Genomic DNA, 14843 nt, shown 5'->3' with positions numbered 1-14843 from the left:
TTTCAGTTAGACTAAGCAGCAAGAATTATCATATTACCAGTAATGGGCATAATATTCTGGGAGAAAAAAAAGTCATAAATCAGTCAGATTCAAGGATCAACCTGTTTAACTGTTCATATTTTATTCCTGTATCAGTAGGTTAAGAAAGTAAAATTTTCCCAAGCACTGATTTATAGATCATGTTTATAAGCGGCACACAAAAAGTTAAGTTTCATAAACAATAACATTCAGTGATCTACTTAAATCCAATTGTAATCCTTACATTAAGCTAAGGGCAATAATAATTTAATACAATAGACTAAATACACACAATACCCGTGTATCCAAAACTACAAACATGGTTTCCATAGCCACATATGGTTTTAGTCACATTTCCACAATGAACAAGTACTTACACATATGTTAATAAAACACTAACCCAAATGCTTATCCTGCCATGAGCTTTTTAAGCAATGCCATTCCTGCTATTGAAAGCATTTATTTTTAGAAGCTCGAATTTGATCTGGGAAAACGGGTTCTCCTAAAACTTAACAGGATGTTAGAAATCTGAAAAGATTTTAAATCGAAAAGCCTTCCAACACAGCATTATTCATGTGAAACTTGATTTCTTAAAAAATAATAACTTGTTATCTGAAGAAAATTAAAACAGATTATCTTTTAAGAGATACAAACATTCTCACAAAAAACTATATTTTCTTCTATCATCTCTTTAAAAGAAATGCAAACCAGTTCATTATCTGTATTTGTTATTTTGAGACAGAGTCACACTCTCTTGCTCAGGTTGGAGTGCAGTGGCACCATCTCAGCTCACTGCAATGTCTGCCTCCTGGGTTCAAAGCAGTTCTTCTGCCTCAGCCTCCCGAGTAGCTCGGATTACAGGCACATGCCTCCATGCCTGGCTAATTTTTTAATTTTTAGTAGAGGCAAGGTTTTGCCATGTTGGCCAGGCTGGTCTCGAACTCCTGGCCTCAAGTGATCTGCCTGCCTCAGTCTCCCAAAGTGCTGGGATTACAGGCGTGAGCCACCACACCTGGCCTAGTTCATTTCTTTAATAATAAACTAGACAATAAACTAGTTGCTGTCTAAAAACTTCTGACTACATGAAGTACAAGTCTGAGCTGTTGAGTCAAAAATGCCATTTAGATTTCACATATTAAATAGCTACAGTAGGCCAGGCATGGTGGCTCACACTTGTAATCCCAGCACATTGGGAGGCCGAGGCAGGTAGATCACGAGGTCAAGAGATTGAAACCATCCTGGCTAACATGGTGAAACCCCGCCTCTACTAAAAATACAAAAAATTAGCCAGGCGTGGTGGTGGGCACCTGTAGTTCCAGCTACTCAGGAGGCTGAAGAAAAAGAAGCACTTCAACCTGGGAGGTGGAGCTTACAGTGAGCTGAGATCATGCCACTGCCCTCCAGCCTGGTGACAGAGCGAGACTTTTTCAAAAAAAAAAAAAAAAAAAAAAAAAAGCTACAGTATAGCTTACAAGGGCATAAACATACCTAACAGATAAATACTACTTTATCCTTTAGATAGTCAAAAGTCAGAAGGAACGGCATGGCTTGCAAGATACATTGACTTATGTGTGGTCATTAAACCCCAGTAAGTAATTCAAGTATGGTAATACAAAGGCAGGCAATTAAATGCACCAATATCACTCTAAAATCAAAGGCATAAAAATAAAGGCTGAAAACTTTCTCTATCTTTCATTTACATGGCTAGATATCAGAACCTTACTTTAGAAAATATACAATTATTATATATGATTTCCCCAGATGATAATTTTCAGAAACTACAAAAAGTGTCAAGATCCATAGTTTGCTTCATCAAATGCTTTTCTAGCTCGTTTCAATTCTTCATTCATAGTAAGCAAGTCTTTAACCCTGGCAAACTTTCTTGGGTCCTTTCGAATCAAGAAGACAATATCTTCAACTTGTACTCGACCTTGTCTTCCAATCGACATTGCCTTGTGAGTCTATTATAAAGAAACATATTACATTTAATTTTTTACAATCTATTATTTTACTGTTTTAATTTGCATTTATTAATTGCAAGTGAGGTCGAAGATTTTCTCTCATTATTATGGCTATATCATGGCTATTCATTTGTGAATTATCTTTCTACTTATGTCCTCTGTCCATTTTCTAGTGGGTTATTAGCAATGTTCCCCTTTATGCTTCACAGGCACTTTTAAAAATATATCTTTTTTTTTTGAGACGGAGTCTCGCTCTGTCGCCCAGGCTGGAGTGCAGTGGCGCGATCTCGGCTCACTACAAGCTTTGCCTCCCAGGTTCACACCATTCTCCTGCCTCAGCCTCCTGAGTAGCTGGGACTACAGGCGCCCGCCACCACGCCAGGCTACTTTTTTTTGTATTTTCAGTAGATACGGGGTTTCACTGTATTAGCCACGCTTGTCTTGAACTCCTGAACTCAGGCGATCCACCTGCCTCGGCCTCCCAAAGTGCTGGGATTACAGGTGTGAGCCACCATGCCCAGCCAAAAAAATATCTTTAGGACATTAAAATGTCAACTTTATTGTTCCTTTTCTGTTTTTTGATATATGTAGATTTTGTCTTCATTTGTATAAAATAATTTTATAATTTTGTGTACTCACCCATTTCATTTATGCTTTTTGTCCTCCTCCATCTTAATACCCAATAAATATTGGTGGATTTTCTAAAAATCAAACAAATCTCATCCCCTGTCATTATATACTCATCTGTGCAAAACTGAAGACCTATCATAGCATTATTTCTAATGACTAAAAAATAGAAGCTAAATACTTAATAATACGGCATTGAGCCGGACACAGTGGCTCACACCGGTAATCCCAGAACTTTGTGAGGCTGAGGGGTTAGATCGTTTGAACCCAGGAGTTCAAGACCAACCTGGGCAACATAGTGAGACCCCGTCTCTACAAAAAATTTAAAAATTAACAGAGCTTGCCAGGTGCGGTGTCTCACGCCTGTAATCCCAGCACTTTGGGATGCCAAAGCGAGCAGATCAAGAGGTCAGGAGATCAAGACTATCCTGGCTAACATGGTGAAACCCCATCTCTACTAAAAACACAAAAAATTAGCCGGGCGTGGTGGCGGGCGCCTGTAGTCCCAGCTACTTGGGAGGGTGAGGCAGGAGATGGCTTGAACTCAGGAGGCGGGGCTTGCAGTGAGCGGAGATCGTGCCACTGCACTCCAGCCTGGGCAACAGAGCGACACTGTGTCTCAAAAAAAAAAACTAAAAAAAAAAAAAAAAAAAAAAAAAGCAGAGCATGGTGGCATATGCCTATAGTCCCAGGTATTTGAGAGGCTGAAGTGGGAGGACCACTTGAGTCCGGAAGGTCTCAGCTGCAGTGAGCAATGATCATGCCACTGCACTCCAGCTGGGGCAACAGAGTCAGATCCTGTCACACACACACACACACACACACATTGTATATATTTAAATACTGGAAAAGGAGGGGAAAAAAATAAAGCTATGTTGGATAATGGCATTATGGGTAATATGTTTATTTTATTCAAGGATTTTATAATTATGTCCTTATAAAAAATGGAAGAGGCTAGGTGCGGTGGCTCACGCTTATAATCCCAGCACTTTGGGAGGCCAGGGCTGGCAGATCACCTGAGGTCGGGAGTTCGAGACCAGTCTGACCAATGAAGAGAAACCCTGTCTCTATTAAAAATACAAAATTATCCAGGCGTGGTGGCACATGCCTGTAATCCCAGCTCCTCAGAGGCTGAGGCAGGAGAATCCCTTGAACCTGGCAGGTGGAGGCTGCGGTGAGCCGAGATCACGCCATTGCACTCCAGCCTGGGCAACAAGAATGAAACTCCGTCTCAAAAAAAAAAAAGGAAGAAGTGGGGATAGAATATGTATGTATAACCTCCATCCTTAATGATAAACAGTAACCGATAACTTCTGCAAACAAGCACTCAAATGGATAGCTTATTTCAAAGGGATGACATAAGTTCTAGTCTTACCTAAAGTTTAATATTTCAAATCTATTCTTCAATTAAGTAAGACCAGTTAGGAAAGAATCTTACCATTTCAGTGATAAACTCTATGACAAGATCTTCAAGAATATCCACTGACTCAGTATAAGGATTCTGGTCATCCCCAAAGCCATACATCATACATCGCACTGTAAAATAACAATCACTTTTGTTTACTTTTACAGATTTAACAATTTGATGCTTTAAAACAAATAAACTAGAAGTGAACCAAGTTATAGACAATATTGGTATAAAAACATATTTACATTGTATTTGTTATCTCCAAGTATGGATTCTGGTGTAAAAGCTTTAAGGACAGTCTGATGACCAACTGTTCCCATGTAGCCGCCAACCAAACTCTTCCTTCCTCCCAGCTACTGAACCCTAAGGTAAACAGTGTTTTCCTAATCTCTATCATCTACTTACCAGCTCCTGACCCAGCAGAACACTTTTAAGTAGGAAACTCCGGCAGGGGACAGGACAGATAGCAACAGCTTAGCCTTTTTTGGAGGCAGTTTTTGTGCGTGGGCATGGCAGAGGGGCATTGGAAAAGAGGCAGACTCTTTACTGACATTACCATAGGGGAAAAGACATGAGAGAAACTTCTCCAAATAGGTTTTTTTTTTTTTTTTTTTTGAGACAGAGTCTCCCTCTGTCGCCCAGGCTGGAATGCGGTGGCGCCATCTCAGCTCACTGCAAGCTCCGCCTACCGGGTTGACGCCATTCTCCTGCCTCAGCCTCTTGAGTAGCTGGAACTACAGGCGCCCACTACCACGCCCGGCTAATTTTTTGTATTTTTAGTAGAGACGGGGTTTCACCATGTTAGCCAGGATGGTCTTGATCTCCTGACCTCGTGATCCACCTGCCTCAGCCTCCCAAAGTGCTGGGATTACAGGCATGAGCCACTGCGCCTGGCCCCAAATACTTTCTTATAGGAAGCAACACAGTAATCAAAATTAGAAAGCAGAGGGCTTACTACAAGGAATTCTGACATTTCCTAGATCAATACAACTGCTGGCAAAGCCCTTTCAGGCTTCATCGGAGGAAACCATAGGAAATGAAAAAGGTAAGTCTAGGTCGGGTGCAGTGGCCCACATCTGTAATCCAGCACTTTGGGAGGCCCAGGCAACTAGACTGCTTGAGCTCAGGAGTTTGAGACAAGCCTGGGCAACATGGCGAAACCCTGGCTCTACAAAAAAAAAACCCACAAAAATTAGCTGGGCGAAGGCCGGGATGGTGGCTCACACCTGTAATTCCAGCACTTCGGGAGGCTAAGGCAGATCACTTGAGGACAGAAGTTTGAGATCAGCCTGGCCAACAAGGTGAAGCCCCGTGTCTACTAAAAACAAAACACAAAAGTCAGCTGGGGGTGTTGGCAAATGCTGATAATCCCAGCTACTCAGGAGGCTGAGGCATGAGAATCGCTTGAATCCAGGAGGCAGAGGTTGCAGTGAGCTGAGATCGTGCCACTGCACTCCAGCCTGGGTGACAGAGACTATGTCTCAATAATAATAATAATAATAATAATAATAACAATAACAGAGAGAAGTCTAATATACAGAAAAAAAAACTGCAAAAGATAAACCGTATATAGTCCTTATTATATGCCAGGTACTCTCATAAGTCTTTACATACATAACTCATTTAATCCTCACAATGATCCTTTGAGGTAGATACTATTGATTATCCCCATTCTATAGATGAGAAAATTAAAGCACTGCAGTAACTGATTTACCCAAGGTCACAAAGCTAGTAAGAGATGGAACCTGAGTTTGAACCCAGCTGATCTGGTTCAGGTCTTTCCTCATACCCACAACAGCATCGCACTTGTTGGTACTTGTAGTTTAGAGCAGACAGGATCCATATGAATTCTTTTTTTTGCTCCCCTTTTTTTGAGCCAGTCTTGGCTCTGTCGCCCAGGCTGGAGAGGTGTTGCAGTCACAGCTTGCTGCAGCCTCAACCTCCCGGCTCATGTGAGCAGCTGGGACTACAGGCACATGCTACCATGCCTGGCTAATTTGTGGGGTTTTTTTGAGACGGAAGTCTCACTGTGTCACCCAGGATAGAGTGCAATGGCACGATCTCAGCTCACTGCAACCTCCACCTCCCAGGTTCAAGAGTTTCTCGAGCTTCAGCCTCCAAGTAGCTGGGATTACAGGCATGCGCTACCACACCCACTAATTTTTTTGTATTTTTTAGTAGAGTCAGGGTTTTGCCACATTACCCGGGATAGTCCTGAATTCCTGGCCTCAAGTGATCTGCCTGCCTTGGCCTCCCAAATTATTGGGATTACAGGCATGAGCCACCACACCCAGCCATTTTAAATTTTTTCTAGAGACAGGGGTCTCGCTATGTTGCCCAGGCTGCTTTTGAACTGGTTTCTAAAAATTTACTTATTTTTGTTTTCTCATAGAGACAGGGTCCCACCTTGTTGTGGTATTGAACTCCTGGACTCAAGCAATCCTCCTGCCTTGGCCTCCCAAAGTGCTGGGATTACAGGTGTGAGCCACCATACTCAGCTGAGATCCACATAGGTTCTTATCCTATCACCTATAAACTCCCAGTCCAGAGACGAGCCAGCCCTGTGGTTCGTGCCTATAATCCCTGCACTTCTGGAGGCCCAAGTGGGCGGATCACCTGAGGTCGGGAGTTTGAGACTAGCCTAAACAATATGGTGAAACCCTGTCTCTACTAAATATACAAAAATTAGGGGGGCGTGGTGGCGCTCGCCTGTAATCCCAGCTACTAGGGAGGCTGAGGCAGGAGAATCGCTTGAACCCAGGGGGCAGAGGTTGCGGTGAGCCAAGATCACGCCAATGCATTCCAATGGGCGACAGAGGAAGACTCCGTCTCAAAAAAAAAAAACAAAAAAAAAGTCCTTGAGACCACCCTAAAATCATACAGAAAAATTTTATACATTATCTGTACATGGGCATTTTTCTGGTAATAATTATAACTTTCATCAGATTCTCAAAGGTGTATATGTAAATGGTAAGAAACTCTGTCAAATGCTGCAAGTGTTTTATTATCTTGATCTTAGTAGTGGTTACAAGTGTGTGAGTGCGTGTGTGTGTGTGCACGTGTATACAGTTGCCCCTTAGTATCCTTGGGAGCTTGGTTCCAGGACCTCCCGTGGATACCAAAATCTTCAGATGCTCAAATCCCAGATATAAAATGGCATAGTGTTTGCATATAACCTAAACACATCCTATCTATATTTTAAATCATCTCTAGGTTACTTACAATACCTAATACAATGTAAATGCTATGTAAATAGTTGCTATATTATATTGTTTAGGGAATAATGACCAGGAAAAAAAGTCTGTACATGTTCAATAGAGACACAGTTTTTTTTTCCTGAATATTTTCCATCTGAGGTTGGTTGAATCCATGGATGCAGAACCCATGGATATAGAGGGCTGACTGTATAGTATACATAAAATTCAGCAAGCTGTTCACTTAAGACTTACACAGTTTATTGTATCTAAGTTTTATTTTTTTTAAAAAAGGTACGGCTGGGCGCAGTAGCTCACACCTGTAATCCCAGCACTTTGGGAAGCGGAGGTGGGCAGATCATGAGGTCAGTAGATGGAGACCATCCTGGCTAACACGGTGAAACCCCGTCTCTACTAAAAATACAAAAAATTAGCCTGGCGTGGTGGCGGGCGCCTATAGTCCCAGCTACTCGGGAGGCTGAGGCAGGAGAATGGCGTGAACCCAGGAGGCAGAGTTTGCAGTGAGCCAAGATCACGCCACTGCACTCCAGCCTGGGAGACAGAGGGAGACTCTGTCTCAAAAAAAAAAAAGAAAAATTACAAAAAGATACTTGTAGAATACTTCTAAAGGAAGAAATGAATAAATTAAGAATAATTCCTCTATTTAGAAGAAGTAAAAACTAGTAGACATACAAAGAGAAGAAAGTAGGCCATGCCTACAGAAGAAAAGGGTGACTTGGAAACCAGCCTGAGATAGACATGTCCCTAGGGTTTACAATGGCAAGAGTCTTTAGGTCCAGAAACAGGAGGAAAAAAACAAACACAGGAGCCAATAGTTTTTTGGATTCTGTGCTTTTTTTTTTGCCTTTTTTTTAAAAAAAGATAATTTTAGATTTACAGCTGAGTTGCAAAAATAGTACACAGTTCCCATATGCCCTATATTCAGCTTCCCCTTATGTTAACATGTTATACAACCATAGGGAGTCATCAAAGCTAAGAAATTAACATCGGTACAAGTACAGACTTTATTCAGATTTTACGAGTTTTTCCACCAATATCCTTTTTGTTTCAGGTTCCCATACCATTTAGTTGTCATGTCTCCTTAGTTCCCTCTATTCTCTGACAGTTCCTCGACTTTTTCATCTTTCAAAACCTTGACACCTTTTTTTTTTTAATGAAACCATTGTTTACAAAAAACCTTGACACTTTTGAAGAATATTGGTCAGTTATCTTGTATACTACCCCTGAATTTGGGTTTCTTTGATGTTTCCTCATTAGATTGAAGTTAGACATTACCAGGAAGAATACCAAGGTGATGTGTCCTCTTAATGCATCATATCAGGGGAACATGTCAATATACTGTATATTATTAGTGATGCTTTGATCACTTGGTTAACATGGTGTCTTCCAGAATTCTCCATTGTAAGTTTACTGTTTTTGTTTAAATATTTTGAGGAAGATACTTTGTCACTAACATTTTGATGGGCAGAATTCACCAAACAGAAAATGTATTTCACTGGAAAAGGGAAACTTATTATATGGGAAGTATGTAAACTGTATTTGGTTAAAGGGTCTATAAAGGCATAAACAAATGCCAGATAATGCTTTGAAATTCTATAGGCCTATTGCAACCTCTGCCTCCCTGGTTCCAGTGACTCTCCAGCCTCAGCCTCCCAAGCAGCTGGAATTTTTTTTTTTTTTTTTTGAGAGGCAGTCTTGCTCTGTCACCCAGGCTGGAGCACAGTGGTGTCATCTTGGCTCACTGCAACCTCCGCCTCCTGGATTCAAGCGATTCTCCTGCCTCAGCCTCCCAAGTAGGTGGGGCTACAGGCATGTGTCACCACGTCCAGCTAATTTTTTGTATTTTTAGTAGAGACGGGGTTTCACCGTGTTAGCCAGGATGGTCTCGATATCCTGACCTCATGATCCGCCCACCTCAGCCTCCCAAAGTGCTGGGATTACAGGTATGAGCTACTGTGTCCGGTCCTCGAGTAGCGGAATTATAGGCACACATCACCACGTCCAGCTAATTTTTGTATTTTTATGAGAGACGGGGTTTTGCCATGTTGGCCAGGCTGGTCTAGAACTCCTGACCTCAAGTGATCCTCCCACCTTGGCCTCCCAAAGTGCTGGGATTATAGGCATGAGTCACTGTAGCCAGTCCTCCGCAAACTTTTTTTTTTTAAGGTTCAGGAGAACAGATCTTTCGTCAGTAACCTCTGTGAATATTCAGGTAAGATAAGGAGAAGCCTGAAGATTCCAAATTCCTGTCATCACAAACTAATCTCACTGGAACAAAGGTCTTTGCTAACAACCAACTGAACATCACTCTGGGAGGCTCTGATACAAGGATCCCCTTCTTATGCTGATATAATAAGTAAAACCACGTAGTGGTATAAGGAACATCAGAGAAATGAAATAAGAAATGGTCAGTTTTAGTGAGGAAAGGAAATATGGAAACGGATTTGGATGGTTAAAAAATAAGAGTATCTGGCTGGGTGTAGTGGCTCATGCCTGTAATCCCAGCAGTTTGGGAGGCTGAGGCAGGAGGATCACTTGAGGGTAGGAGTTTGAGACCAGCCTGGCCAACATGGTGAAACTAGTCTCTACTGAAAATACAAAAATTAGCTGGGTATGGCTGGGCAAGGTGGCTGACACCTGTAATCCCAGCACTTTGGGAGGCCGAGTTGGGTGGATCACTTGAGGTCAGGAGTTAGAGACCAGCCTGGCTAACATGGTGAAATCTGTTTTGTATTTTGTAAAAATACAAAAAAATAGCTGGGGCGTGGTGGCGCACGCCTGTAATCCCAGCTACTCAGGAGGCTGAGGCAGGAGAATTGCTTAAACCCGGGAGGTGGAGGTTGCCGTAAGATGAGATCACGCCACTGCACTCAAGCCTGGGCGACAGAGCAAGGCTCTGTCTCAGGGAGGAAAAAAAAAAAAAAAAAAAAAATTAACTGAGCATGGTGGCATGCACCTATAGTCCCAGCTATTCAGGAGGCTGAGGTGGGAGGATCACTTAAGCCCAGGAGTTCAAGGTTGCAGTGAGCTGTGATCATGCCACTGTACTTTCGACCTAGTGATAGAAGAGTGAGACCTTGTCTCTAAGAAAATAAATAAAAATTAAGAAAACAATTTTTCTTAAAAAAAGATATACTGACCCTGAAGCTGGGTATGGTGGCTTATGCTTATAATCCCAGCACTTTGGGAGGCTGAGATGGCAGATCATGAGGTCAAGAGATCGAGACCATCCTGGCCAACACAGTGAAACCCCGTCTCTACTAACGGTACCAAAATTAGCTGGGCGTGGTGGCACGTGCCTGTAGTCCCAGCTACTCGGGAGGCTGAGTCAGGAGAATCACTTGAGCCCAGGAGGTAGAGGTTGCAGTGAGCCAAGATCATGCTATTGCACTCCAGCCTGGCGACAGTGAGACTGTCTCTCAAGGAAAAAAAAAAAAAAAAAAAAAAAGATATACTGACCCTGCAGTTTGAAAGACATTTGGGAACTGCTCAGATATAACCCAGCCTAAATAAACCATAAACCACATGATAAATCTGTGTTGCCTCATCTCTCAATACTTAGATATAACTTTACATAAAGGACCCAGGACTGGAGATGGAGAGCACATTCTCATTCTGTGTTCCAGGACTTGGTCTGTACCATCAGTAGTAGCAGCAGCTCTCCCTTCCTCGTGTTGCCAAAAAGGGTCAAAACCATCTACTGAGGGGGTAGGATGGAGAATCAATACATTATAATCTCCATGTCATTGCTTATTTTGTTTATTTATCTAATTTGGACACAGGGTCTGTTCCGTCACCAAGGCTGGAGTGCAGTGGCGCAATCTGGGTTCACTGCAACCTCCACCTCCTGGGCTCTAGCCATCCTCCCACCTCAGCCTCCACAGCAGGTGGAACTACAGGGGCGTGCCACCATGCCCTGATAATTTTTGTATTTTTTGTAGAGAGAGGGTTTCACTATGTCGCCCAGGCTGGTCGACCTCCTGGGATCAAGCGATCTGCTTGTCTTGACCTCCCAAAGTGCTGGGATTACAGGCGTGAGCCACTCCATCTAGCCTCCAGTATAATGCCTTACACTATTCACGACCTTCTTTTTGAGACAGAGTATTGCTGTGTCACGCAGGCTGGAGTGCAGTGGCATAATCTTGGCTCACTGCAACTTCTCCCTCCTGAGTTCAAGCGAGCACGTCTGGCTAATTTTTGTATTTTTAGTAGAGACGGGGTTTCATCATGTTGGCCAGGCTGGTCTCGAACTCCTGACCTCCAGTGATTCACCTGCCTCAGCCTCCCAAAGTGCTGGGATTACAGGCATGAGCCACTGCACCCAGCTGTTCACCACCTTCTTACTTTGTTCATGGCCTTAGTCCAAAGCCCAAGCCCCAACTCACTTGCTACTCTCCCTCAACACCTGTTGCAGGATCCATTATTACCTGTGGCTTACAGTCAAAGGAGCCTCTGTTTCTACTGCTGCAAAGGCAAGAGGAAAACTAATGGAGGTATGTTCTTCTGCCCTAAATTAAAACACGAACCACATTTGCTCACCTAAAAAGCAATTTATACACACACATACACAAACATATAATTGGGGTTAGGATTGGTACTATCTGATTCAAAAGCTAAACAGAATTTGATAGGCTAGTCTGAGAATATTGTCACTACAGGGAAACATTCAAAGCAATAAATGTACTTTGAAAGGACATGTCCAAAAGTTTTCATCATCTATAACAAAATCATTGTCAAATACTACTTACATTCTTTAGAAAAAAGCCTCTTTCTTTTACCTTGTCCACCTTCTGCACCTCCTCCAATTTCTTCATTTTCTTCCTCAAACTAAAAAATGTATATATAGAAATGTCAAATAATTGCCTTGCATTTGATATTTTAATAATAACAATTTTTTTTTTCATTTTTAACAGATAGGCAACAAAGCCTAAAGGAAACAGAAAAAAAAAAAAAAAAAAAAAAAAAAAACAGGAAAACTTAGCACTGAAGGAGTCTATGTATCTAGTCCAACTTCCAACTCATCCAAAAATGGCTTCTACAATGTTCCTAACAAATACTCCTACTGCTTCTACGTGTAAGAGTTGTAATGACCATAGGTTTTATTTTTAAACAACTAAGGTGGCCTATTGCTACTGTTACTGTTAAACAGTTGAGACTGAATCAAAGTCTACCTTTGTAGACTTTCAATTAAGCAAAACTAATATTTACTAAGCATTTGCATATACGGTGCTAAAAACGTTCCTTAGGTAAGCCCGTAACCCTATTTTGTAACAAGAAAACTGATGTTCAAAGTTAAATAACTTGCTTAGAGAGAATAGAGATTTTGAAATCCAGGCTGTCTGACTTTCAATGCATTCTTTTCCCATTACTTCACAGTAAGTACAGTTTTGTTAACAATTGAACTGTTGGTTCATAGTGAGCGCTAACAGATGTTAGTTTTGACCTCTGATGATTCTGTACGTGTTTCAGTGTCTGGCAAATACAGACCAAAATCAAGGGGAAAGTGGTCACAAAACCTACTCTTCCTTCATGTCCTTCCCCACTTTCTAAAATGATCAATCCTTAGGGAGTGAAGTCCCCGAATTCTGTCGGCTGAATTGACTAAGGCAAGCAGATCCGATCCTGAACTCTGCCTCCGCTACTGAGCCCGAAGGAGTGAAGAAAAGAGAGGTTCTGGACACAGACGGTCACTCACGGTGGGATCTTCTTCCTCATCTGCCATCTCACTGGCCCGCCAACCCACAGCGCCCCGCCGGCAGGCTCTCAGCGGGTTACGCTACTTCCGCCGCCTCACTTCCGGTGACGGGCGGGGCTGGAGCTGGGCCTAGCTGACTGAGGCCTGCTGGCTGACGGTGGTGCTTTCCGGCCTGGCGGCGGAAATGCGACAGTCTCTAGCGGAGGAGGCCGGAGCTCCTCCCTGTAACCCTGAAGGAATTGAAAACTAACAAAGAAAAGGAAATCACGGGCTAGGTGGCGTGTATCTCTTTGTCACCCCTAAATTTGCTACTGTGTATTGAATCACGGCTTCCTGTTTGGGGACTGCGAAGCTATGGATCGTAGGAGGGCTAGCCAGCGGTCCTTTATCTGACACAAATGCTTTTAAATCATTTTAAAGATTTTGGGAGGCCGAGACGGGCGGATCACAAGGTCAGGAGATCGAGACCATCCTGGCTAACATGGTGAAACCCCGTCTCTACTAAAAAATACAAAAAAACTAGCCGGGCGAGGTGGCGGCGCCTGTAGTCCCAGCTACTCGGGAGGCTGAGGCAGGAGAATGGCGGGAACCCGGGAGGCGGAGCTTGCAGTGAGCTGAGATCGGGCCACTGCACTCCAGCCTGGGCGACAGAGCCAGACTCTGTCTCAAAAAAATAAATAAAATAAATAAATAAATAAATAAATAAATAAAGATTTGTGGTTCCACCGTTTCTAAGCACTGTGTTAATTATTGGGGATACTGTGCTTCACCACAAATTTCCAAGAGATGGTGTCCCAAGAGTAAGCATTTAAAATTTTGTGAAGGTTTTTTTTTTTTTTTTTGAGACCAAGTCTCACTTTGTCGCCCAGGCTGGAGTGTGCGGTGGCGCGATCCCGGCCCACTGCAACCTCCGCCTCCCGGGTTCAAGCGATTCTCCTGCCTCAGCCTCCCGAGTAGCTGGGATTACAGGCGTGCGCCACCATGCCTGGCCTTATTTTTGTTTTTGTTTTTGTTTTTGAGACGCAGCCTCACTGTCCCCCAGGCTGGAGTGAAGTGGCACAATCCGGGTTCACTGCAGCTTAGACCTGCTGGGCTCAAGCCATCCTCCCACCTCAGCCTCCAAGTAGCTGGGATTACAGGCGCACACCACCAATGCCCGGCTAGTTTTTGTATTTTTAGTAGAGATTGTGTTTCGCCACATCACCCAGGCTGGTCTGAAACTCTTGGCCTCAAGCGACCTGCCCTCCTCAGCCTCCCGAAGTGCTGGGATTACAAGTGTGAGCCACCGTGTCCATCAGGGAAGGCTTTTGGTTGGAACAATGGTTGGGAAAACCACAGGCATTGGAAGGCCAGAGCTAGGGATATAAAATATGTGTCCTACAGTGTAATAGATGATGCTACATAAAGAAAATCCCGTAATACACACGATTTCTGAATGTCCTGCTGAACATTCGGTGAGTGAAAAGTAATTATCTGAGACTTGAACCTATCTTTGTTAATAAACACAAAGCATTTTCCCACACTTTTAATGTACGTTGAATTTTCTAGGAATGTTATTGCCCCAAAATTGAATAGTAATTTTGTTTTGTTTGGAATTCATTAAGAGTTGTGTACCATTTCAAGAAATAACGTCACCAAAAGCAACATCACTTGTAATAATTTGAATAGTGGGCCGGGCGCGGTGGCTCAAGCCTGTAATCCCAGCACTTTGGGAGGCCGAGACGGGCAGATCACGAGGTCAGGAGTTCGAGACCATCCTGGCTAACACGGTGAAACCCCGTCTCTACTAAAAAATACAAAAAACTAGCCAGGCGAGGTGGCGGGCGCCTGTAGTCCCGGCTACTCGGGAGGCTGAGGCAGGAGAATGGCGTAAAAACCCGGGAGGCGGAGCTTGCAGTGAGCTGAGATCCGGCCACTGC

At 43.1% G+C, this 14843-nt stretch overlaps 1 protein-coding gene across 2 annotated transcripts; it reads right to left on the bottom strand.

Moving 5' to 3' along the window:
* Positions 1 to 88: 88 nt before the first annotated feature.
* LOC103224304 (transcription initiation factor TFIID subunit 13) lies at positions 89 to 13039 on the bottom strand. 2 transcript variants are annotated; one of them, XM_073008522.1, is made up of 4 exons: positions 12925 to 13039; positions 12008 to 12056; positions 4045 to 4142; positions 89 to 1979 (listed from the first exon to the last, which is right to left on the bottom strand). In XM_073008522.1, the coding sequence occupies exons 1-4, from the start codon at positions 12949 to 12951 to the stop codon at positions 1809 to 1811; spliced, it is 345 nt and encodes a 114-aa protein (XP_072864623.1). In that variant the 5' UTR covers positions 12952 to 13039; the 3' UTR covers positions 89 to 1808. The 2 variants fall into 2 exon arrangements, with proteins under 2 accessions (XP_072864623.1, XP_007975918.3); XM_007977727.3 differs by having other exon boundaries at positions 11978 to 12056; positions 12925 to 13037.
* Positions 13040 to 14843: the final 1804 nt, after the last annotated feature.

This window comes from Chlorocebus sabaeus, chromosome 20, assembly GCF_047675955.1.
Source record: "Chlorocebus sabaeus isolate Y175 chromosome 20, mChlSab1.0.hap1, whole genome shotgun sequence".
NCBI lineage: Eukaryota > Metazoa > Chordata > Mammalia > Primates > Cercopithecidae > Chlorocebus > Chlorocebus sabaeus.
The sequence above is the reverse complement of the archived record's forward strand: the minus strand, read 5'-3'. Positions and strand labels throughout refer to the sequence as shown.